Here is a 25,830-nt window from a genome sequence, read left to right on the forward strand (position 1 = left end):
TTGAGCCTGGTCAGTACCTGGATGGGAGACCTCCTGGGAAAACTAGGTGGCTGTAGGAAGAGGTGTTATTGAGGCCAGCAGGGGGTGCTTATCCTCTGGTCCGTGTGTCCTAACGCCCCAGTAGTGACGGGGACACTATACTCTTAACAAGCACCGTCCTTCAGATGAGATGTTAAACCAAGGTCCTGACTTTCTGTGGTCATGAAAAATCCCAGGATGTCCTTTGTAAAAAGAGTAGGGGTTTATACCTGGCACCTAGGCCAAATTTGCCCAATGGCCTCTGTCTATCATCATGGCCTCCTAATCATCCCCATATATATATATATATATATATATATATATATTTATATATGATTGGCTTCAATGTAACAATTATTATTCTATGGAATATCAAGATATTTTAAGAAATGTATTCTTTTTCCATAGACTGGAAATCAATGGGCTCGAAAATTGTTCGGTGTTTTGCTGAAGAAAGCATTGCATACAGCAGGTTTGGACCCAAATGGGGATTTTCCCTTAAAGCCTCATCATGGAATTATGGATGGTGTTAATTGTGTGTGTGGATAAGACAACTTTAACACGACAACTTTCTTCTTTTTTTTCAAAGATAAGCTATTTTATTCTGAATTACTGCATCAAAGCAAAAACGAAATGCATTTTAATTAAAGAGGTGCTGGTTGTCTGTTAAAGCAAGGGTGAGAATACATAGACCAGTTTTCCCCCTAAACCATTTTGGGGTTTCTCCCAATTTCTGACAATACTGAGAAAAAGTGTGACCCATTCATACGAGAACCATCATATTGTCAGAGAGTTTTAAGGTTCCTCCATAACTCTCGTGATTTATCTACAGTAAATACATTGCTTATATACAGATTTCACACAGGACAAGAAATTATTTGCTTTGTTATCAGTCACATATGAATTGCCTATTAATGCAGCGAGTTTTCTATAGACTATTTAGACTAAAACGGTCCAGATGCTTCTGTGTTGCTTGCATGTAAAATCTTCAAGTATGAAACTCCTAATTGATTACTATGAGTTGTAACTAGCAGCAGACATGCTGAACCAGACTGTCATGTAAAAACAAGTTTGCAATAAATACAGATTTCAGTATACCAGGCAAAAGAAAAGAAAAACATCCTTCAATCACAAACATCAAAAATCAGATGAGTAAATCAAAAAGGAAATGAATATCTCACAACATCTGCTAACTGATACATCACATCTGTTGTTATCTGTGCAATAAGACTGATCATATGACTTTTTTTTTTCTACAACAGATAGTGGTGCTAATACCGGTGAAGATGAGACACATTAAGTGATAAAAACCATCAGCTGACTGCAATTCCTCTAAAATAAAAGCCCGGTCAGACATGGGACCCTAACTTCTCTTTACACAGAGAAGCTACACTTTAGGCTGAGATTAAATAATTATAAAGCTATTTTTTTTTCTCCAAGAAGCTAAATTATACAGCAGTGTTGCTGCTCACAAAGCTGAAAGCACAAGCACACACTCTCACCCCACACACGACTTCAGTCGTCTAAATGGCACCAGAACCCTCGAGGGCTCCCTGAGAACTTTCTCGGCTACCACTGACTGCTTATTTTCACGTCCTGTCGTTTCGTCTTCCTAATATTGGCATAATTCGTCCTCTCATCGACTGTGCATGCCGAAGATGAGGAAGCTAAAGAAGACCGTGACCCCAACCAAAGAGATGGTGGCCGGGGCAGTGAACAGCTGGCGGTAGTTGATTCGGAAGTACCAGACCACGGCAAGCAGCACCACGAACACGGGGATCACCAGGCTTCCTGTGCTGAGAGCCAGGCCGGCCGACCGCAGCCCTCCGCTGAGCATGGAGCCTCTCCCGGCTCGAGGGTTCTCCTCTGCGGCCGCCTCGCGCAGCGCCTGGGCTTGAGAGATGTGACAGTGCAGCACGCTGTTATGGGTGATGTTGAGGGACAGGAGAGAGCGCTGGGGGTCCTGCAACAGCTGGCCCTGGTAGATCAGCTTAATCTGATGTTCACGGCCAGAGAAGTACTTACTGAGAGAAAGAGAGGGAGAGAAATCATTGAGAATCATTGAGTGAGAAACAAGATGCTTTGTTTGTGCAATTGAGCAACATGTTTATTAAGTTTGCAATCTCATACTGTCTTGTGACTTGCAAGTGTAATAATGTTAAAACAGACAATTTGATGTGTTTCTGATTTAAACTTTAGTAGCAAAATCTTTAAATACAGCTGAGTAAGATGGTCATGTGGACAGCAAAACATTGTGCGAAACAATGCATAAAGAATTTTTATAACAATAAATGTTAAACAAACAAAATGTAAACATTTCAAATTACACTACTGTTGAAAAGTTTTGAGTCAGTAAGATCAAGAAACAAAACAATCTTGAACTTTCAATTCATCAAAGACTTCTGAAATAAATACATCATGGTTTCCACAAAAACGTTAAGCAGCACAACTATTTTCAACATTGATATTAAAGAGGAAATGTTTCTTGAGCAGCAAATCAGCATATTAGACTGATTTCTGAAGGATCATGTGACACTGAAGACTGGAGTAATGATGCTGAAATTTCAGCTTTGCCATCACAGGAATAAAATACAATTACACAGAAATTATTTATTTAAATTTTAATTATATTTTACAATATTATGTTTTCTTACTGTATCTTTAGGCAAATAGATGTAGCCTTGGTGTGGATAAGAAACATCTTTTTAAAAAAAACATTTAATTACTCAGTAATAGCTATCTAAGTTTTGGACCAAATGTTGGTTTGTAGATATTAATCAACTTACATTTAAAGAAAAACCTTAACCAAAAATGGCCTTGAGTTGGTAAGCTTGATTTCTCCCCCAAAATCCATTCAACTAATCAATTCCAAATTCTGTTTCAGCTATTCATTTGCATCATCATTTAAAAAAATGTCATTAAAATGGATCGTGGCTGTTTGGTTGAAATGATGGCTTCTAAAAATACCCCTTTTCTTTCATTTCAGTGGAAATACATAAAAATCAAGGTATATTTTGAATATCGTAAAAGGATGAAAAATGGTATTAATATTTTTTGCACAGTCCAAGTTCTGCAACGACTCAAATCTTCATGCATAAGAGACGGTACTGACCTACACCCTTCAGAGTACTTATTTTTCATTAAGCTCATTAAAGGGATAGTTCACTTTAAAATGAAAATTCTGTCATCATATACTCACCCTCATGTTGTTTCAAACCTGTATGAATTTCTTTCTTCTGCTGAACAGAAAGGAAGATATTTAGAAGAATATCAGTAACCAGACAGTTTCTGGGTCCCATTGACTTCCATAGTAGGACATTCCCATTGACTTCATACTGACATTCTTCTAAATATCTTTCTTTGTGTTCAGCAGAAGAAAGAAATTCATACAGGTTTGAAACAACATGAGGGTGAGTATATGATGACAGAATTTTCATTTTAAAGTGAACTATTCCTTTAAGTTTTGTTACATTATAATGGAATTCACCAAATATGAATTAACATAACCTTAAGTTCAAATCAGACTTTAAACAAAGTCATTTTCATGTTGGTACAGCTGACAAAAAGATCAGATGATGTCTTTACCAAATTTTCTTTTTTTTTGTACCAAAACATGGGACTTCCTTTCCTACAGCTGAGAGACTGAGCATAGCGATTTCTCCCATTCATACGCAAGATCATAACTAGGATATTTTCTCACTACTTCCTGTGTGTGTTTGACTCACCTCTTCAGCACTCCAACAGTGTCCTGCGGTCTGAGCACTGCCAGCTCCTCAGTGTCATTTAGAAACTTCAGTCTCACCGTGATGCTGGTGGCCTCGTCCTCCGACTCCTCTTCCATCCCCTCTTCATTTTCATCACCTTGAACATAGCTCACTTTCTTCCTCCCACCCTGAATATCCAGCAGCTCTTCTCCAGGCACATCATCTCCCCCATCCGGCCGGCCCTCGCCCTCTTCTTGTTTCTCCTCCTCTGTGGGCTCCTCGTCCGGCTGCTCGCTGGGCTCTGAGCTGGGAGGGGAGCTTGCATAACTGTCGTGACCCCCGAGGCCAATGAGGGAGGCGTGGGCGCCAACGGTAAGAATGGTCCCCAGAATGTGATCTCCACGGTCAGCCACGTGGGTAGACAGCCAGGCAAGAACCACGGCCAGGAACAGGACGACCACACCACCCAAAGCCGTAGCCTCCTCCCCAAGCCCGTCAAGCACAGTTAGAGCACACACCGCCATCCCAGCCCCTCTCTACCTGAGCACACAGGTAAGAGAAAGATCAAGTCAACATAAAACACATTCACAAGCCATTTTACTTCTGTAATGTGACATATGTCTACGTTAAATAGGATATTCAACAATACATAATACTGTTACAATACATTATCCAATCAGATAACAGGGCTCAGTGATGTCATCCAAACAGGAAGGATGTATCAGAGGCAAACATTTTTTAATTTTTTTTATCAAAGTCTTTTATAATAATACCAGGAAACCGTATTAAGAAAGCAAATAGTCAAATAGAATTTCATGTTGAGTTTAAAGAAGACTTCTTAGTCTTGGTGAGCTACTTGAAACTGATAGAAACATCTACAGTAACGTTAGTGTGTTGCGTGGATCGTAAAGATCCTTAACTCTGTTACGTTACCTAACATTAAGCGACACACTTCTTAACTGCATTAGACAATAAGCCCGGTGACACAAAGTACTGAGTGTCATATACTTTTATTTGAAAGTGAACACAAATGTGGTAACTGTTACTGCATTAAAACTATAATTTCCCTCTTTTATGTTATGTTATATATTAGCTCATTAGTTTGAAACACACTGTTATCAGACAGTTTGTACCTTCGTTTAGATGTTCGCTAGCGGTTTCGCTAAAGCCATGAACCTTTAACAAACATTCACTGTTAACGTTACACATTTAATGTCGCCCACATGGAATAAAACAGACTTACAGTCTATATTAAACACAAATGAGACGAAAAACGAGCAGAAAATATATTTAATAAAATTAAAAAATATATCTTTGTTTTGTCTGTCTGGAAGGGAAGGCAGCTAATCATGTAGCGGTGATATAGGACGACCTTGATTCGCGAGTTTTAACAGAACACTTGTCCTCTAAACATATATTACAGCACATTTACCTTCTCCTACTTCAGATCATTCTGGATCGACGCTGTTTTAATCCCTACGCCAGTTGAAAGACGCAACACTTCGCATAGAAATAAATAAACACACGTACAATCTCACGCGCATGCGCACAGCTGACGCTCAGCCTCAGTCAGAGTAGGGAGGTCACGTGGTTGACAAAACGTTCAGTGATTTTGTGAAAACAAAGTCTGCTCTTTGGTGAAAACAACGCAATGCTCAATATCTCACTTCTAACTTAAATACATAAGTAAATAAATAAAACAAAAAATGTACAAACCCACTTGTGTAATGTGGACAATCACAAGGTTTCAGGGTTGCATGCAAATTCTGGGACAGATACACATTTTATGTTTTGGGTATTTAAAATATTTCTGTACAATGAATTATTGAAAAATATGTTGTGGGGCAGTTCTTTGTCAGGAGCTTTAGTGTGTTGTTTTAGTGTGTGTGGTTTACAATAAATGAAGAGCAATAACTGTTTATAGATTTTGATACACCATCAAAGCTGCAATAACACATTCAGTTAGTGCTGGATAGCCATTGCCACATATTCAAGCACTATCCATCGATCAATAAAATAATCACTTTATTTTAATCACTATCAATATTACATTTGCACTGCCTCATTTCTGTCTTTCAGGTCACAGTGGGCCTCTTAGTTTGAGGCCTCTGCTCTGACAGCCAGAGACTCCCACTGGTCCATAATCGATCCTTGAATTAGCTTCTATTGTCAAAAGGTGTCTAGGGAAATGAAACCATCAGACAGACATCAATTTATAACAATGTATTTATTTATCACAGATGATAAATATAGTTCGTAAAAAAAGAAAGAAACGTTCAGCCCACTGTTTCCAGTCAGCAATTTTTTTTTTGTTTCTCGAAGAGTGGAGCTCAGCTGAGCTGTCCATCATTATGCAGCAGTAGATAATCTTTTAAAGTGCTGGGGATGTCGAGCTGGACTATTGCGAAGTGACACAGTGGCCCCAGGTGGTGACGCAGCGCACAGCGGCAGAGGTGCTGAAGAGAGCGAGGCTGACCGCTCATCCGTCTGACCGCATCGAAGAAAGACTGATGCTCCTGACAGTACAATACATGTTGTTTCATTAGGATATTAGTTTCTGAATGTCAGTCTATCTCTCTCTCTCTCTCTCTCTCTCTCTCTCTCTCTCTCTCTCTCTCTCTCTCTCTCACACACACACGCGCACACACACACCTTAAAAAGTTTAGGGTCAGTTTAAGTAAGAAAGAAAGAAAGAAAAAGTAAATAAGAAAGAAAGAAAGAAAGAAAGAAAGAAAGAAAGAAAGAAAGAAAGAAAGAAAGACTTTTATTCTACAAGGACAATTAAAATGACCAAAAAAGACATTTACCATTTCCTAATTAAAATGCTGTTCTTTTGAACTTTCTATTAATCAAAGAATCATATTAGTAATCATAATAGTATTCAATAATATAAAGAAATCTTTGAGAATTAAATAATCATATTAGAATGATTTCGGAATGTGATTTATTTTTATGTGGTTTACCTTCAGTCGTTCCTCTGGTGTGTCCTCTAACCACTCCTCACACGCTGGGACGACCGCATAGCAATTCAGCATTACCTCCAAAGTGGCAGGAGAGAGGAGGCAGAGTTTCAGCATCTGAGATTCACACACGCGGATAAATAAAATAAGGATTCGTACCAAAGGGTAGGTAGTGGGCAGGTTAAAGGTATAGGACACACAACAATCTGCACTTACTCTAGGGGAGCACGGCTGTGCTCCATAGTTAAGAAGAGACTGGGCCACGACCTCTGGCTGCTGGTCCGGGTAATCCTCTACAACCTGGCAAAACAGAGAGAGAGAAGAAATCAACCATCAGCTTCACACTTAATTCTTCCAGATCAGACCTTCCCTTCCTTTACATCTCTATCTCATCATCATCCCACCTGCAGCAGGCAGTCCATGGGTGTGTATCCGGCACAGTTAGCTATGTCCGCGCGAGCCCCATGTTCCAGCAGCAGTTTAACAATGCGGGGACAACAGTTTCCACAGGCATTATGCAGGGCCGTGTGCTTTTTCCTCCCAGCAGTCTGCGCGTCGGCCCCGGCCGCTAGCAGCTTCTGGACAACACGCAGATACCGTCCTGCATCTGCGGGCCTCTCCGCCCCAGCACAGGCTGCATTCAAGGGTGTCTCACCCTCTTGGGTCTGAGCCGTCACGTCCCCTCCATGGGACAGGAAGAGCTCCACGTGGTCCTCTAGACCTCTCCTGCAGGCCACGTGAAGGGGGGTGAGACATGAGTCACGCTGGGCCACGTTCACCAACGCACCACTGGTCACCAAGTGCTCAGCACACCTGCAGGCCAGATAAGAGTGTGACTGATGTCTTTATTACTGTGCGCAAGAGGTGAAATAAGAAATATGTCAATTTCATTCCAGCACGGTATGACGGTATGCAGTATAAATCACCTTTGTTGTACGGAAAACAAAAGCTCTGACATCCTGCATAAGATCTCCTTTTGTGTTTTACAACAGAAAGACAATAATACAGGTCAGAATGATATGAGGCTGAGTAAATGGAGACATTTTCATTTTTGGTTGAATTATACAGTACCGTTCAAAAGTTTGGGGTTGTGAGATTTTTTAATGTTTTTGAAAGTCTCTTCTCCTCACCAAGACTGCATTTATTTGACCAAAAATACAGTAGAAAAGTGAGATATTGTGAAATATTATTACATTTTAAAATAACAGTTTTCTATTTGAATATATATAAAAAATATCCTGTGACGCAAAGTTGAATTTTCAGCATCATTACTCCAGTCTTCAGCGTCACATGATTTTTCCAAAATGATTCTGATATGCGGATTTGGCTCTCAAGAAACATTTCTGATTATTATCAATGTTGAAAACAGTTCTGCTGCTAATTATATTTCGGTGGAAACCGTGATACATTTTGTTTTTCAGGATTCTTTGATGAAAAACAAAAACAGTTCAAAATAACAACATTTATTTAAGATAAAGATTAGTGCTGTCAAAACGATTAATCACGATTAATCGGATCTAACATAAAATTTGTAAATATATATTTACAAACTTTTATGTTAGATCCGATTAATCGTGATTCATCGATTTGACAGCACTAATAAACATCTTTTGTTCAATTGTCTTTTGAAATATGATAATTGATAATTGTCTTTACTGTCACTTTTTTGATCAGTTTAATGCATCCTTAGTGAAAAAAATATTTAAAACAAACTTTTGAACAGTTGTGTGTTTTGTGGAAACCTTGATAAATAGAAATAGATACATGATGTATGAAATATAAATCTTTTGTAACATTATAAATGCTACAAAACTCAAGTTTTTATCAATCTAATGCATCCTTGCTGAATTATTATTTTTTTTACTTACCCCAAACCTTTAAATGGTAGAGTACCTCATAAAGTCTCAGAAGCAAAGTCAAAATCGTGTCACCATAATGTTTATTAATTAATTTAGTTTGTATGTTTTTATTGATTACTTTTCACATCTTGTTATATCTTCATCTGACCATATTCAGGCCTACTCACTGATATGTTTCCGCTGCATTGCAGAGATGCAGTGGGGCATTGCCGTCGACAGCGAGCAGGTCAGGGTCAGCCCCGTGGTCTAAGAGCAGGCGCACACAGATGTGATGGCCCCCTGAACAGGCATCATGTAAAGCTGTGCGACCGCCAGGGTCTGCATCCACCTCTGCTCCCCTGAACAGCAGCTCCTCGACACAGCCAGAGTGGCCCCTGCTGGCAGCCAGACGCAGTGCAGACGTCTGCTTTATTTTTGAGATGAGAGTCCACATTCCTGCAACAGAATGAGACAAGTGAATTTACCCAAATACCCCTGAACGTATGTGCTTGTGTGTGTTAAAGGGTCCTACCCATCTCCGGGGCCCACGCCATCTCCTCATGTACGGTCTCCATCAGTGCATTCACCATGCCTGGCTCTTTGAGGACGGCATACACTCCCTTCATATCTCCACACATGAAGGTATTGTGGATGGCTGGGTCTCGGCACTGTATTTGGGGTGCGGGAGCACGGACCGTCTGGATCCTCTCGTTTCCATGTCGGAGTCTGGGTGCGGCAGGCAGAGGACGTCTTGTCATTGCCCTCCTGTGTGCCAGTGCCCGCCTGGCATCCTCCCAGTCCTGAAGCTCCTGATCCAGCCTTAAGGAGCGCAGAGAAGCAGAACTGAAGGGAAAGGTGTCCCGGGACATCCCAACAAGAGTGTTTGTGCTTAGAAGTGTCCCAGAGTAGTATACCTGGAACAAAAGAGTATTGGCACAGTAGCCTTGTGCTGTTAGTGTTTAGGCCTAGTAACTGCACATAGGAGTGTTTATAAAGCAGCATGGCTCAATAGTTCAGTAGCCTACCCAGTAAGTTGTAAAAGTGCTTTTGTTTATGTATATATGGAACAGACTTTTAAATTAGACTATTAAATTAATAACTAGCTCAGACAGTCTACAACAGCTGAGAACAGTGTGAATGGTAAGGTCTTACTACCTTGAACGCACTTCAGGTTCCTCCTGTATAGTCTACTCTTCAATAACCTATGATAAACTTGCGTAAAACATCTGTTTGATATGGAATAGACTATGCTTGTAATATTTGCAATTTCTTTTAATGAAACGACCGCATGTCCTTGCACGAACGAAGCTGCCTGTCACAAGATATTGTTGACTTGACACACGGTGGAGCTCTAGATATTAATAGACTAGAATGTGAGCAAATGTGTTCCTGCACTAGCACGTTATCGCCTGTAGGTGGCGCTTCAAATGATATCACTTCAGGTGTCCAATGTAAAACACTTACTTACTGGGCCAGATCAATTTGAGGTGTAATTATGGTTCTTGAAAATTCAATACTTAATCACTGCAAAATATGTTATGCATTTATCATAATAATAGCCTACTAATGTAACTGTATAACATTTAATTGCTCTTAAAATAACCTAATTTTATTTTATTATTATATAAAAAAGAATACCCATTTTATCTAGCCTTTCACTTTTTATCTACCCATAGCTAAACCTTTTTTAATAATTTAAGTTGATTTTCTGAGGCTTTAAATAGAAGGATAAGACATACATGGGACAACTTAACAAATATATTAAATAAATAAATTACAAAAAAATATATAATAAATAACAAATACATAAAATGAGGTACACAACTTTTGCTCGTGACATCACGGTTTCCATGCGGCTCAAGTCATAAATACAATTCCTGGTCTTCTGCATTTTTACTTTCACTTTTATTTTTCATGTAAACGACGCCTCGCACGAAAATAGAAAAAGAGCAAACCCTTCATGCAAAAGATGAATAAAGCGACGATATGTTGATAGTGAGACACATAGGTGATAAAACAACATTATCTTTACTCATTTGTAAAAACGACAGTGTAATCGCGACATTTGTCGCCAACTCTGTTGTTAGTTACACTTCCTGTGTGCTCGAGCTCCGACGTACAAAAACGCTGGACTGGACAACGACTATTCCCCCCGTTTGCTTATTATAATGAGGAAGGTATAGTGACTGGCTTAGCTGGAAAATATTTTTCGGTAGGGCTATGCATCTGCTCAAATAGCTTGTGTGGTGACGCATAATAATCATACCGCCCTTAACCACTTTTGTTTACTTAAAATCAGTGTTGATAGGTGGCAACCCTGAAGGATGGCAGAGGAAAACCGTGCGGTGTGCGTTTACGGTTTGCCAACAAACGTGGATCATGAACGTCTGCGGGACAAACTACTGATTCACTTTCTACGCGAGAGGAACGGAGGAGGAGAGGTCACGTCAGTCACTATCATCGGTCGGACACCTCTGCGTGCCCTTGTCACATTTGAGCAGAGAAGAGGTCAGAGAAATTGTTTACATGGTTATTAGGACTGCTGTTAAACATCACTGTACATTGTGTAAATAGATGAATGGATGGATAGTGATAAAAATAGCTAGGGAAGAGTGGGGTGCAACTTTAGATAAAAGACTAGTTATGCTTCAGGTGGGGGGAAAGCATTTGTACCATGTCCATAGAAATATGAAAGTATCTCATCATTTCCACTTTATTTTTTTTTACTATTTATGTCAAAAGTCCAAAAAGTTCAATATTCAGAATATTTAAATGTAGTAAAACAATTTTTTATTTTATTTTTTTTTTTACATTTTTCTATTTTTACGGTAAAACACCCTGTGTTAAATTAACATTGCCAGTGTTTATATAATCCATGCAGATTACATAAACACTGGCAGTGTTAATTTAACACTGGGAATTTTGCTTGAAATTGTTCTACACAATGAAAACATTAAGGGTTGTATGGCTCAGTTTACCCCACAACTACCATTTTGGAAAAATGCTTAAGTTAATAATTCATGGCTATTCTTAAGCAAAATAATTTACATGTTTTTTATATACACTCTGGGAATTTACAGCATTGTGTGATTTACATGTTAGTGTCTGGATATGTTTGCGTTGATATGGTACTTATTTTACCTAAAATATCTAAAAAATGTATTTAGTTTTTAGCATAAAATTCTGACACATCTTACCCCACTCTTTATATTTCTGGTACATACATTGAATTTCAATGCATTCAAATGTTATTTCCAGAGTAGCTGATCATGGAAAAAATCCAAAGTGCACTGATTGGCAGCCAGACGACTGGCATATTCCTAATGAAGTCTCTGGCTCTTGCTAGCTGATTGGTCTGCCAAGGCAACATTTTAGTTGTGTAGTCAGTTTGCTAATAAAGTGTATGTGTGGGGGGTGAGCAAGTTGTGAGGGGGTATACTTTATGTACTGTCAAGCCTGATTAAAGGCAGTGAGTTTTCAATGTGCTTGTGTGTTCGTCTTGCAGCAGAGTCTGATTAGTGAGTATCAGTCTTTTTGGTGAGAAAAAGAGAAAATGAGAATTGATGCTTTTATAAATCAAACATTATGAAAAATGAACTTCCATCTGTGTGTGCAAACATCTCATTTTGTGTGTAAACTGCTGAGCCAGTTTTTACCTGTCAAATGAGATTGATCCTTTCTTTCTGGTTTATTTTAGTGATCCAGAGTGTACTACGTCATCATCCTCACATTTTAGAGCTGGACGGCATAAAATATGAACTCTCCCTGGGTCTCCCATGCCAAGAGCCCCTGAGTCTGAATAAGGTTTGCTGACAGAATAAGCAAAATTAGACAGTGCTTTTTTTCTTTTTTTTTAATAAAAGTTCCATTTCCCAAACTAATGTAAGCAAGTATTCATTTTGTTTTGACACTGATGTTCTTGTACTCCTTTAGGTGATCCTCGATATGACTGTGACTATAGATTGCAGTCAGCTTCCTCAGGGTGCAGACACTCTGAATGTACTGTGTAGTGAGTTTCCAGGTCTACGTATGCAACGTGGCTTATTACAGCATACGTGCACCTTGCAAGGCAAATATTCCGATTTTCAAGGCGCTTTTCCTCATATGCAGATGCTATTTTATCATCACCTTTCAAGAGCCGAATATCCTAATTTTAGTGGAGACAGTGAGCAAGGTCCAGAGACCAGGGGCCAGACCAAATGGGCCAGCTTTGCATCTCAGTCACCAGGCCTTCATGCAGGAGGCCTCAGCTCCGTATCCACGGTGGATTTCGGACAAGAGCACTACGGACTGCAAGATACCAATGAAGCTCTCACTGAACGCAGCACTCAGACTAAGAAAAGCAAAATGGAGGAGAAAGCAGAGTGCAGGATAGATGAAGCTGATTTGGAAGATCTTTCGATTATCATGGAAGCTGATGTGTTTGCATACCTGCAGAGCATTAAAGAGTACAAGTATATACTGCGTCATCATGGAGTGCAAGTGGTCCATGTTACATCCGAGGGAATCACCACCCTGTACCTGCAATCAGAGGTCCCAACCGGATCAGATGTTAAACAAAACATGCAGCAAGCCCATAAGGAGCTGAGGCAGCTTTATCAACAGCAAGAGGGTTGTCTGCGGAAAGACCAGGTTAAAAAGAGTGTCCTTTACATGCCAGACGGACTGACCATAGCATTAAAAAATGTGCAGTTAGTACTGCCTAATGTTCTGTTTAGCTATGACCAGGACACCATTTATATAGTTGGAGAAAAAAGTGAGGTATCTCAGGCCAAACAAATGCTACTGCTTGGGGTGGAGAAAAGCGTGATTGGGAGCTTGACAGAAATGGCATCATCCTCTTCCAGTTCTGCTTCAGCATCCTCTGAATCCTTAGAGAGAGAGCAACAAGTTAAGAGAAAAAGTGAAGTACATACTCCAGTGCCCCCTAAACTGATTGGCTCTAGCACTGAACGAAAAGGGGATGTTGGGAATACAAAAGAATACAAACTGGCGGCTCGGTTTAAGAGCTCTGGGCTACTTGGTAGAGAGGAGATGGGTGGAGACATAAGGAGTCTTACTGCTAAAATGGACATGCAAATGTTAGACCCAAACTCTAAATCAGCACCACCCACTAAGTCTTCACTTGGCATCGCAGGCTTACTCAGTAACGAACTGACAGGGGAAGGAACTGAAACATTCAGGATGACAAGTCCAAGCTCTACAGGAGAGGATGTCCTGTTTAAAAACCAAGACCCGCTATCTGCGAATACATTTGGTGGAACCTCCTTCAGCACATACAAGGCCAAACCAACTACTCCTGCTGGACTCACTTCAACATTTACCACAGGAGTCAAAGCTTCAAGTGTGAATGCCCTATCAGCCAGTAATACCGCAGTGAAGACAGCTGCTCCCTCCTCTACATCAGTGCCCACTTCCAAATCCTCTTTAAGGAGGGCCAATAGTTTCTCTGGTCGGCCGTACCTAAGAGAGCAAGTGCCAAATAACCAGATTACAGTTGAGCCAATGATTAACGCACATGCTCATCAAAGAGCAAGATCCAATAGCATCAGTAGTGGAAGACCTAGTGAAGATTGTCCGATTACTACAGTGGCAGCAGAACTTACTGTGTCTTTTCTAATGTGGACTTATATGAAGGAGGTCTATTGCAACCAACTGGACAGCATGAAATCTGACTTGCAAATGTCAGAGAAACAAGCAGGCAAAGGTGAGATGAGCGTGACACTGGAGGGCACAGATTCATCGAAGGTCGGAGAAAGTCATCGGCAGCTTCAGAATCTAGTGGCTATGGTGGCCAGTGACTTTAGCTTTCAGGAGGTACGTTTGGCAGAGCTTGGTGTGGTTGAAAAAGATAAACTGTTTGAAACCTGCTGCTTGAATGTACGCTCACGTTTTCGCAAGGTCACCTTGCACACCACAAAGAGCAGCATTTACTTTCTTGGCCCAAAATTGCTTTGCTCTCAAGCCAGTGATATATTTAAGGTTGTATTTTCTGGGCAAAAGTCTCATTCCTTATTACAGATGAAGACCTTCCAGGAGGATGTAGATCAAGGAGCAACCAAGGCGTCTTTGAGCATACAATCAACAAAAGCTGATCACTTTAAATCTGATCAAAGTGTAAAGCTGTGTTCTTTACAGGATACAAGTCAAGCGGTTCAGTCTAACAGCACTAGCAAGAGTAGAGTTAAATCAACCAAACAGAAATCGGCTACGTTGGAAAGGTTAGAGAACCCTAGTTCTATGATGGATGAAGTAAGCAAGATAAACTCCCTTAGCCAATTATCTAATGCCAGAGAAAACACAACAGAACCAAAAATTGATGGGCCAACTTCTTTACCACTTGAAGCACACAAAAAACAAGATACCGCAATGACTTTGAAACAGACCAACCTGCTGTCCCATACCCCTTCAGAGAAATGCGTGTGCGGAGCGATCGGTACAAATGTGATACGGACCACCTGTGGTGTCATCCTTTGCTGTGACTGCCTACTACTTCATTCATACTGCCGAGTGTGTGGAAAAGAGGGGATGTACTCTCAGAAGAAGGTGCTGGGGGAACCAGTGCAAAGTTATGGCTCAAAGGATATGCGGCAGGAATATCAGGCTCAAGAGCAACATTCAGAACACGAGGACATCAAAGAACAAAAGGGCATCCAAGGAACTATGACATGTGCAGAGATGAATTTGAGCCTTCCAGGCTATACAAAATACACAACGGCCAAGATCACGTACTGCATACCTGATGGCATACAAGGGGTATTAGCTTATATACATTTTATTATGTAAAGCATCCTAGAAATATAGCTTACAATTGTGAAAAATGCAAAATATTATTTAAATATAATAAAATGTATCACCTTGTAATTTCCATGTTTTACACATCTCTTCTAGGATAAGGATCCCTATCCTGGGTCACCATTCAAAGGTGGTAAATTTGAGGCTTATCTGCCACTCGACCCAAAGGGACAGAGTTTATTGCCCTACCTGAAAAAGGCATTTCATCAAAGGCTTACTTTTACTATTAGTTCAAGCAAGAAGGCCTGTGGTGGAGATGCAAAAGTGAACTGGGGCAAGATCCCCCACAAGACCAGAATGGAGGGAGGGAAGAGTAGGTGAGTCCAGATGTTAAGCTAAACAAGCGCTAAGCTTGTAAATATAATCATGCCATGGCTGGTGACATGGACATGTTAATGTGTGATTTCTGTGATTTTAGAGAGCACTTATTCTCTAATTACTTCTGTTTTTCTAATACCATTTTAGCAAGAATGTGTTAGTGCTAATAGTCATCTTTGACACATGTATGTTTGTCCAACTACTATAGACCTCTCAGTGCAAACAAACTAGCATCTCCTTTGTAGTAGAGAGCAACTATTTTTGATTAATTAATAATAATCTGTTAGGAATGAACACAAATGAAGTATATGGCTCTGACAGGATATCCATGATGGCATGGTTAAAACATGTGCTAATACTCAAACATTGCCAGATGCCAGATGAGTTGATCAGAGTCAGTAAGGGTTGTGCATCATTCAGAATTGAATGTAGAATGCTTTTTCAAATCCAGTTAAATTCCTTAATTTACTTCAAGGTAGAAAAAAGGAATCAGAATTCTAATTTGAATATGAATATAAAGTTGGATGAGATTTTGGAATTTCAAAGCCTTTAGGAAAATTTTGAAAAGTGTTTAAAAAGCCTTTATAGCCGTGAAGCGTAACTAGACATCTAGTTTATATATTTATCACTATTCATCTAATAGATTGAAGAATTTCCACTTTCCAAATTCCAATTCAACTTTTGTTTGTTTGTGTGCAGAAATGGATATCCAGACTCTACATTCCTTACTCTCTTGTCTGAGGCATTGGTGGCTCATGGGATTGAAGGAGCAGCTGCAATCAGTCAAGATCAAGCCAAATCCTAACCTTGACAATAACACAAATCAGAAGACCACAAATACTTACTAAATTGTGTATTACTTATTTTCATATAGTTCTTTCATAGAAATGTAAATTTAAAAAATGTGATCGTGAAAGACTGCTTAATTAGCCTATAGCTTAAGTATTTCTGCTAACAATAATTTGTGTTTTTGTACTTTTTGTAATCATTTTAGTGTCATTGTCATGTTATAATCATTGTACCTTATCAGTAATGCTCAATATAATGCTCTGTATATTCTGAATCTGTTGAGCATGCTTTTTAATAAAACTATGATCTTGTTTTAGAGATTCATTGTAACTCATCCTTCATCCGCCTAGTTCATCTCTCATCTGTTTCCTCAAACTGTCTCACTTACTTGGGTTTTTATCTCTGGTATTAATGCTAAATCTCTGCAATGTTGAATCTGTGTATGATTTTGTTGTAGAACCATAAGGAAGGCGCATAATAATCTGTAATTGATTTTGAGTAAACTGTAGGCTAACTAGATTTTTTTTGCTGCCACAATGCTACGGCATTATGGGTAATGCTAAGGCATTCCCTTGATTTTAGGGTTATTAGGTTATAGGGTGTTCTGCATAATTGCTATGTGGTTATATGGCCTTGTACCAAAAAAACAACAATAATATTGTATTTTGAATGCACATATGGCTCATATGTCTGTAGGCTGAATAAAATGTTTTCCAGTAACATGAATTTTCATTAAAAAGTACATACATATGAATATATTGATATTATATCTTAATATTTCCCTTGTTCCTTCTTTCCACTGCACAAAAACACTGCAACATTCCTGCACGTTCAGGAATCTGAGCAACAGGGTCATATTCCATTTCTCTCTCCTTTTCTTTGAATCTGTCCTTAGTGTTATAACAGAGGCTGGAGACTGACTCAGTAGCAGCTCAGCTCCGCAGACCGTCTGGACCTTGTCCGGCATGAACACAGATATTACCATGCAACCAGAAGCGACAGGGTTCAGAGAGGCATGTTCTCAAACAAAACACTGACTGCTACATTTAAAGAGCTTTCTAATTTCACACTCAACTATTATGCTGAATTATATGCAACTATTAGTCTTCAATAGAACTAAATCACACAGGGCATTTTGAAGCCAGTGTTGAGCTCTCATCATTACTTCTGGAATTTGGCTGAAATAGTTACTTGCATACATCACCCTTTCCACACATATAGGGCAGATATTTGTGTGCAAGTCTGTTTCTGACACTAATGTAAAATTAAAACAGGTATTGAGATACAACTGTGAAATATAAAGTTGCAATTATGGAGAAAAAAAAAAAAACACGAAACAAACTTCAACTATGGGATATGGAGTAACAGTTATGAGACATAAAGTCAAATTTACATGCAAACCAAAAAGTCAAAATTACCTTTTTATAGCTCAAATTGAGCTTCCATATGTGAAATGGTGGATTTTACCAGGAGATGAGCATCCCACGGAGAATTAAACATGCAGCTCATTTGACCCAGTTTCATTATCATGAAGTAATTTAGCATGTTTGATTTAAGTGATTAAACATTCATAATTTAACACAGACTTGATTAAACCAGTTTTCTAAATTTGACAAGCATGTTAAAAACAGTAGGACGTTTTAGGAAAACAAATCAGAATGTGATTTCATGTTATATCTTTTAATTGAATCACGTTAGTAACTTTCCAAATACATTATATACACCATTTGTTTAATATTTACCGTCAGTATCGAGTCACAACATATTTAACGTTATCAGTTTGTGCCCCCTGGGATGTTATTTTCCCTGCATCTGTGCAGACACCCACAGTCCTCTGCTTTCAGAGCAGGAAACCTGCCTTTGGCAGTATATTCTTAGTCTTTCCACTGCATTGTCTTCCTTAAAATGGCTGAGCACAGAGATCTGCTGCTCCAAGAGCAACTCAGCGGTCCTGCACCGATTCCCTGCGGACTGAGTTTCTGCATGGACTGCATCAGCAGCTGCTGGGATTACAAAGCAAGAAACTTTCTCCAAGGCCCGTAGTTGCATATGGTTAATGTATTGGGATAAAGAAACTGGAGGTTATTTTTAAGATGCCTTTGGACATTGTAATTCATTGCTTTGAAAATATGCCTACAACATGACTGTTTTCAGCAAATTATTGAATGCATGTATAGTGTTGTTAAAAAACTAATTTTGTTTGTAACTTATAGAGGTGTTTGTTGAGCTAACCTTTTAAAAATGACATAAGTTTTAAGAAAGATTATTTCTAAATGATCAAAGAAAGAGATCAGACCTCAAGAATGCACTACATAAATAGCAACATTTTGTACACAAACTCAATATGCACTAGTGTTCAAAAGTTTGGTATCACACAGTAAAAAACGTTGGGTTATTTGTTTATCCCAACCGTTGGGTTACACATATTGGATCTGTTGGGTTATTTTCCTAACTGGTTTTACGTAACTGTGTGTTGTTATTAGACTATATATATATATATATATATATATATATATATATATATATATATATATATATATATATATACACATACACATATATATATACACTCACCTAAAGGATTATTAGGAACACCATACTAATACTGTGTTTGACCCCCTTTCGCCTTCAGAACTGCCTTAATTCTACGTGGCATTGATTCAACAAGGTGCTGAAAGCATTCTTTAGAAATGTTGGCCCATATTGATAGGATAGCATCTTGCAGTTGATGGAGATTTGTGGGATGCACATCCAGGGCACGAAGCTCCCGTTCCACCACATCCCAAAGATGCTCTATTGGGTTGAGATCTGGTGACTGTGGGGGCCATTTTAGTACAGTGAACTCATTGTCATGTTCAAGAAACCAATTTGAAATGATTCGAGCTTTGTGACATGGTGCATTATCCTGCTGGAAGTAGCCATCAGAGGATGGGTACATGGTGGTCATAAAGGGATGGACATGGTCAGAAACAATGCTCAGGTAGGCCGTGGCATTTAAACGATGCCCAATTGGCACTAAGGGGCCTAAAGTGTGCCAAGAAAACATCCCCCACACCATTACACCACCACCACCAGCCTGCACAGTGGTAACAAGGCATGATGGATCCATGTTCTCATTCTGTTTACGCCAAATTCTGACTCTACCATCTGAATGTCTCAACAGAAATCGAGACTCATCAGATCAGGCAACATTTTTCCAGTCTTCAACTGTCCAATTTTGGTGAGCTCTTTTTCCTATTTGTAGTGGAGTTGAGTGGTACCCGGTGGGGTCTTCTACTGTTGTAGCCCATCCGCCTCAAGGTTGTACGTGTTGTGGCTTCACAAATGCTTTGCTGCATACCTCGGTTGTAACAAGTGGTTATTTCAGTCAAAGTTGCTCTTCTATCAGCTTGAATCAGTCGGCCCATTCTCCTCTGACCTCTAGCATCAACAAGGCATTTTCGCCCACAGGACTGCCGCATACTGGATGTTTTTCCCTTTTCACACCATTCTTTGTAAACCCTTGAAATGGTTGTGCGTGAAAATCCCAGTAACTGAGCAGATTGTGAAATACTCAGACCGGCCCGTCTGGCACCAACAACCATGCCACGCTCAAAATTGCTTAAATCACCTTTCTTTCCCATTCTGACATTCAGTTTGGAGTTCAGGAGATTGTCTTGACCAGGACCACACCCCTAAATGCATTGAAGCAACTGCCATGTGATTGGTTGATTAGATAATTGCATTAATGAGAAATTGAACAGGTGTTCCTAATAATCCTTTAGGTGAGTGTATATATATATATATATATATATATATATATATATATGTGTGTGTGACCCTGGACCACAAAACCAGTCACATGGGTCCTTTTTTTGAAATTGAGATGCATGCATCATCTGAAAGCTGAATAAATAAGCTTTCCATTGACGTTTGGTTTGTTAGGACAGGACAATATTTGGCCGAGATACAACTATTGAAAATCTGGAATCTGAGGGTGCAAAAAAATCGAAACATTGAGAAAATCTCCTTTAAAGTTGTTCATTTATGTTGGTGATTGTGCTGCATTCACTCACAAAAATAAATGTTTTATATATTTACGGTAGGAAATTTACTAAATATCTTCATGGAACATGATCTTTACTTAATATCCTAATGATTTTTGGCATAAAAGAAAAATCAATAATTTTGACCCATACAATGTATTGTTGGCTATTGCCACAAATATACCCGTGTGACATGTGACTGGTGACGTAATCCAGGGTCACATATATATATATATATATATCTTTATCAAAGTGATTTTCCCCATCCAAAAATATAGGAAATGAGAACAGCTTTATTGGACATTCGGCTATATTTTATTATATTATATTATATTATATTATATTATATTATATTATATTATATTATATTATATTATATTATATTATATTATATTATATTATATTATATTATATTATATTAGGCTATATTATATTATATCATATTATATTATATTATATTATACTATATTAAATTAAAATACAGTATGTGAGCATGAATTTAATGAGAAAACAAATTAGGCAGGCAGAACGCAAGTACGATGCGATGACGTCATGAATATGCTAATTGACGTATGACGTCATCTGTCGACATTTAGCGACTTTTAGGGAAGGCGTTAGCTACTTTGCTTTGAAAATAGTTGACAACACTGGACCGACCCATCACAGTACAGAGAAGCAAATGGGTCGTATAATTGGATGTTTTTAAATAAACACTGACAAAAAACTATAAAAGTTTTAGGGATGGACGATGTGATAGCTATATATAACATTGATAGAAGTGATCACCCGGACTTAGACCTACCTATATTGTAGACTATTTATATAAAGCGTTCACAGGGAAATTTGCTTTTTGTATTTCCCTGGTGTTGAAATCAGGCTCATATAAATGTCAGGAAACACGATTCCTGGCTGCATGATAACTGGATCTTTGGTAAGTTGTAAGGAACACTATATCGAGTTCAACCTTTAGTTTACACTGATAATCGTTTTTTTACTCACGTTTTCGCAGTTTCCCCAATTAAATCCAGTCACGCAGTGAGAAATGGCCTTTAAAACCCTGTCTGACATCCTGCCATCATCGCCATACCTCACAAATGGAAAAATGATGTGTCCAACATATGCTGAAATGAAGCGGCTTAAATGACATTTAGCCTGTAAGTAAAAGCAACACTATCAAATTAACTTTGATAAATTACACTGCTCTGCGGCTCATGTTCATCCACTTCTTCTTTTCTTCAATGATTCGCTTGTTAATGGGATTGTTCATCCAAAAGAAGAAAATTGTGTCATGATTACTCAGCCTCATGTCGTTCCAAACCTGTAAGATTTTCGCTCATCTTCGGAACACAAAAGAAGATCTTTTAGATGAAATCTGAGAGCTTTCTGGCCCTCCATTGACAGCTACGCAACTGACACTTTCAAGCCCCAGAAAGGTAGTAAAGACATCATTAAAGTAATCCATGTGACTCCAGTGGTTTAACCTCAATTTTATGAACCGACGCGAGTGCTTTGTGCCAAAAAAACGTAATTGTTGCGTTCACGCTCTTGTCGTCTGCTCTCTTTAACAACAAATAAAGTGATAAATTATGGTTAAGGGATAGAATTTACTCATGTCGCTTCATAAAACTGAGGTTGAACTACTACTAACATGTATTACCTTAATGATGTCTTTGCTACCTTTCTGGGGCTTAAAAGTGATAGTTGCATAGCTGTCAATGGAGGGACAGAAATCTCTCAGACTCATCAAAAAGATCTTCTTTGTGTTCCGAAGATAAACGAAAGTCTTACAGGTTTGGAACGACATGAGGGTGAGTAATTAATGACAGAATTTACATTTTTGGGTGAACTTACCCTTTAACAGCAGGTGTAATGACTAGACTGATCATAATTTAATTCAATACACTGATTTGATGTAACGTTTTCATAATTTAACACTGTTGATGTTGTCACAGTGCATGCCCAACTGAACTTTATTTATTCTTTTAAGGTTGGAACTAACATGGTGCATTACCTGAACAGTGAGTCAAGCCCGGATCCACATGACTTGATGCTTGGGGACAAAGAGAACTCGCAAGTTTTTATCATATTCTGTGTGGAAGCAGTTGAACAGAAGACTTTATTTCAAGCAATGGATGCGTTTCAAAAATGTTTTACATCTATGACATAAACCATTTCAAGACCTCTGCACCCATTTTGGGAGTTTTTGTAGCATGCAAACTTTAATATATCCGGAGGAGTTCCTGCCTCATTAAGAACTTTGATCATCATCATCATTAGGTCCAGTAGTCAACATTATGTATTTGTAGTTTTATTACTTAAGGTATGTTTACAACAACACATCAATGCATTCAGTGTACAGTGAAGACCTTTTAATAAAGTTGTGATTAGGATTTAATGTTATTAATTTGTGTATTCTGTCCATATTTGTATAGGTTATTGAATTAATATAGGTTATTAATGTGTAGTTTTACATTTAGTGTTCATTTTGAATTTGTGCGTGCTGTATGTGTATATTTTTGTACTCTATGTACATTTTTGTGTAGGATTTGAATGTGTACTGTTTGTACATATTTGCATAGGTTTTGAATTTATTATGTGTGTTGTAAGTACACTTGTGTATTTTGAATTTATGTTACGTATGTATGTGATGCATATACAATTATGTATATTTACATTAAATTCTAAACTCCCCAATATATTGGGCAATGTTTGTAATTTAAAAATATATTTGTTGAAACATATGTATTGTTTTATAGAAATAAACAAACTGTATTTGAAAACAATGTGTATTTTATTTATTAAAATAAGGTCATAAATAAAAATAAATATCTAACTCAACTGGTGGGTTATTTTTAACCCAACTGGAGTTTAACCCAATGCATGCACTGTTCTTTTAAACTTTTATTCATAAAAAAAATGATTCAGCACAACTGTTTTCAACATTGATAATAATAATAAATGTTTCTTGAGCAGCAAAAACACTGTGACTGTAATGTGACACTGAAGACTGGAGTAATGATGCTGAAAATTCAACTTTAGCATATAGGAAAAAATTACATTTTAAAATATATTCAAATAGAAAGTTATTTTAAATGGTAAAATTTCTAAATATTACTGTTTTACTGTATTTTTGATCAAATAAGTGCAGCCTTGATGAGTATCAGAGACTTCTTTCATAAACATTACATAAGTGTTTCTCACTAAGACTTATGCTTAACATATTTATTTAAATTTTTATTTATTTAAAAAAATAAATCAATCTCATTATGCTCTTCAAGATGTTGGCTGAGCTGCAATGCTTTAATCTAGACAGAGTGACAACTTTGAAGAAGCTCAAATATAAGATAACTTTTATTTATTTTTTATCATACTTTCTTCTAATACATTTGGATTATTTTAGTTTTAATGTCTTTACTATTAATCTAAAATGTGTAAAAAAAAGAAAATAGTAGGCGTGTCCAAATCTTTGGCTAGTAGTGTATTTTCTCAAGGAAAAACAATGAAAAAATACTTTGTTGACAGGGTTGAGATTGCTAATACCTGTCCAACAGGTTACACACACCAGCTTCTTTTTCTCTCTTTTTTGCCTTCACATGCTCAGTGCGGAACATATGTAGAGAGAGAGCAAACACTGAATGTAAAAGACAATTATTCGTTCAGATAAGCGTATGAAATGGCAGAGGAGTGTTTCAAAGACCTTGATCCATTCAACTGTCCCATCTGTCTGGATGCACTCCGAGATCCAGTGACGATTCCCTGCGGACACAACTACTGCATGGGCTGTGTTAAAGACTATTGGGATAAAAAGGGTGGCAAAGGCGTTGGTTACAGTTGCCCGCAGTGCAGGAAGACCTTCTCACCACAGCCTGTTCTCAACAAAAACACCATGTTTGCAGAAGTGGTGGAGCGGTTTAAAAACACAGGACTTCAGGATTCTCAACCCACACATTACGATGGACCGGGACACACGGGGAGAGAAATCTGCACTGCCAAAAAACCCAATCCAGAAAGCGAGGATTCATCCTGTAAGATTCACCTAAGATATCGTAACAACGACTATCCCAGAGAAAAGCACACAGTGATTGTTGTAAGTGGGGAACCTAAAGGAAATATTTGCTCAGGGCACAACAGACCATTGGGAGACCAACAGTTCATCTGCCCCCGGTGTCTTGAAGAAGTCCATCAAGGACATAAAGTGTTTTCAGTGGCACCTGAGAAGACAAAAACGCTGGAGCACAGGACGACTCTGGTGAAACGTGAGCTCAGGAGTAAAGACAAAACAACTGGACATGGTAGGAGACCATCTCATAAGAGGGTTCATGGCACTGAGCATAGACATGGGCATCGGAGTAGACATACCCGGGGCTCACACGCTAAAAGAGGGCATGAAACGCACAGACATAAAAGCAGTGGGCACAGAGGTAATTCACATGGGCACAGTCATGGTGCTGGACACAGAAAGAAAAGACTGGGAATTATGGTCATGACAGAAACTGGCACTAGAAGAACCACTGTGGAAAACATTAGAGCGCTTTGAAGAGCCTTGAGTTTGACCACAGAGTTGCGGCTGCCATGTTTTCTAGAGGAATGTTGCTTTACTAGATTCATGCGTCGACTGAAATCTCAAGCATCATGTTTCTTTTTGAATGACAGCTATCCATTTCTGGATACATTTAATGTTCATTCTATTAGTATTAATGAACATGATTGTTTGCTGATATTCTTAACAATTCAATGTTGGATGTATAACCAATAGTTTAACAGCAAGAAAAACTTGACACATGTAAAATGTAAAACTTGTACACTTGGATTACATCCCATTAATATTGAAGACTTCATGCTAGATGAGAAGTTTCCTGAATGTTATATCAGATTCATTATCAAGGATTAATAAATAAAAAAAACTTTAACTCACATTAACAATCAATTTCTAGCCAAATATTTTCGACTTGTATTTAGTAAGGAAATTCCCATTGTGTTTCCTGGCCTAAAAATCAAAGCTTTTAAATATTTATTTATATTTCCAGGTTGTCCATGTCTGTTTTAGGAATGTCCAGATGTTTTAGGAATGAAATTTACTGTTTGTGCTATAAATAAGAATAATAAAAAAATGTGTTTATCAGTATCTTTGTCGTTTTACCGTAAGAATGTTACATTTTCACTCAACATCCTTTTAATACATTCACATTAGAAGTAACAAATATATTTATTCTTGTTTTATGAGAAATTAACCAAATGTACTTGGTTTAAAACAAAATAAATTTACAATGGGGGTGAGAGAAATAAACTTGTTTTACATTTAAATGAAGTTAAGTTTTTCTCACCTCATCAACAAACAGGCAAATAGTTTTAATATTAGCTTTAAACAAACCTCAGTAGTTTT

The 25,830-nt window shown here is 38.2% G+C and overlaps 4 protein-coding genes across 7 annotated transcripts; 2 read left to right on the plus strand and 2 right to left on the minus strand.

The window, feature by feature from the left end:
- Positions 1–587: 587 nt before the first annotated feature.
- Positions 588–5,298, minus strand: tmub2 (transmembrane and ubiquitin-like domain containing 2). The gene is made up of 3 exons (XM_084115773.1): positions 5,155–5,298; positions 3,744–4,262; positions 588–2,042 (listed from the first exon to the last, which is right to left on the minus strand). The coding sequence occupies exons 2-3, from the start codon at positions 4,244–4,246 to the stop codon at positions 1,655–1,657; spliced, it is 891 nt and encodes a 296-aa protein (XP_083971899.1). The 5' UTR covers positions 4,247–4,262; positions 5,155–5,298; the 3' UTR covers positions 588–1,654.
- A 633-nt stretch (positions 5,299–5,931) lies between these two features.
- On the minus strand, positions 5,932–9,895 carry asb16 (ankyrin repeat and SOCS box containing 16). Of its 3 annotated transcripts, none has more exons than XM_084118024.1 (7): positions 9,676–9,895; positions 9,053–9,434; positions 8,709–8,976; positions 7,087–7,495; positions 6,899–6,982; positions 6,686–6,799; positions 5,932–6,238 (listed from the first exon to the last, which is right to left on the minus strand). In XM_084118024.1, the coding sequence occupies exons 2-7, from the start codon at positions 9,387–9,389 to the stop codon at positions 6,053–6,055; spliced, it is 1,398 nt and encodes a 465-aa protein (XP_083974150.1). In that variant the 5' UTR covers positions 9,390–9,434; positions 9,676–9,895; the 3' UTR covers positions 5,932–6,052. The 3 variants fall into 3 exon arrangements, with proteins under 3 accessions (XP_083974150.1, XP_083974151.1, XP_083974152.1); XM_084118026.1 differs by having other exon boundaries at positions 5,942–6,238; positions 6,686–6,760; positions 9,676–9,873; XM_084118025.1 differs by lacking the exon at positions 9,676–9,895 and having other exon boundaries at positions 9,053–9,508.
- Positions 9,896–10,407: 512 nt separating this feature from the next.
- On the plus strand, positions 10,408–17,189 carry LOC311085511 (uncharacterized protein). Of its 2 annotated transcripts, none has more exons than XM_084118010.1 (6): positions 10,408–10,732; positions 10,820–11,028; positions 12,218–12,324; positions 12,454–15,276; positions 15,412–15,632; positions 16,333–17,189. In XM_084118010.1, exons 2-6 carry the CDS (start codon positions 10,845–10,847, stop codon positions 16,436–16,438), a joined length of 3,441 nt encoding a protein of 1,146 aa, XP_083974136.1. In that variant the 5' UTR covers positions 10,408–10,732; positions 10,820–10,844; the 3' UTR covers positions 16,439–17,189. The 2 variants fall into 2 exon arrangements, with proteins under 2 accessions (XP_083974136.1, XP_083974137.1); XM_084118011.1 differs by having other exon boundaries at positions 10,410–10,697.
- Positions 17,190–23,261: 6,072 nt separating this feature from the next.
- LOC311094262 (E3 ubiquitin/ISG15 ligase TRIM25) lies at positions 23,262–25,155 on the plus strand. The gene has a single exon (XM_084132082.1). It carries the CDS (start codon positions 24,121–24,123, stop codon positions 24,982–24,984), a length of 864 nt encoding a protein of 287 aa, XP_083988208.1. The 5' UTR covers positions 23,262–24,120; the 3' UTR covers positions 24,985–25,155.
- The last annotated feature ends 675 nt before the right edge of the window (positions 25,156–25,830 follow it).

The sequence above is a fragment of the Abramis brama genome (assembly GCF_963993115.1).
Source record: "Abramis brama genome assembly, chromosome: 1".
NCBI lineage: Eukaryota > Metazoa > Chordata > Actinopteri > Cypriniformes > Leuciscidae > Abramis > Abramis brama.

Coding starts and splice junctions, on each gene's coding strand:
- asb16 (XM_084118024.1), bottom strand. CDS start 9,389: ATGTCCCGGGACACCTTTCCCTTCAGTTCTGCTTCTCTGCGCTCCTTA. Junction 8,977..9,052: donor GGCGTGGGCCCCGGAGATGG/GTAGGACCCTTT, acceptor ATTCTGTTGCAG/GAATGTGGACTCTCATCTCA. Junction 6,800..6,898: donor CACAGCCGTGCTCCCCTAGA/GTAAGTGCAGAT, acceptor TGTGAATCTCAG/ATGCTGAAACTCTGCCTCCT.
- LOC311094262 (XM_084132082.1), top strand. CDS start 24,121: ATGGCAGAGGAGTGTTTCAAAGACCTTGATCCATTCAACTGTCCCATC.
- LOC311085511 (XM_084118010.1), top strand. CDS start 10,845: ATGGCAGAGGAAAACCGTGCGGTGTGCGTTTACGGTTTGCCAACAAAC. Junction 11,029..12,217: donor CACATTTGAGCAGAGAAGAG/GTCAGAGAAATT, acceptor GGTTTATTTTAG/TGATCCAGAGTGTACTACGT. Junction 15,633..16,332: donor ATGGAGGGAGGGAAGAGTAG/GTGAGTCCAGAT, acceptor GTTTGTGTGCAG/AAATGGATATCCAGACTCTA.
- tmub2 (XM_084115773.1), bottom strand. CDS start 4,246: ATGGCGGTGTGTGCTCTAACTGTGCTTGACGGGCTTGGGGAGGAGGCT. Junction 2,043..3,743: donor ACTGTTGGAGTGCTGAAGAG/GTGAGTCAAACA, acceptor TCTTTCTCTCAG/TAAGTACTTCTCTGGCCGTG.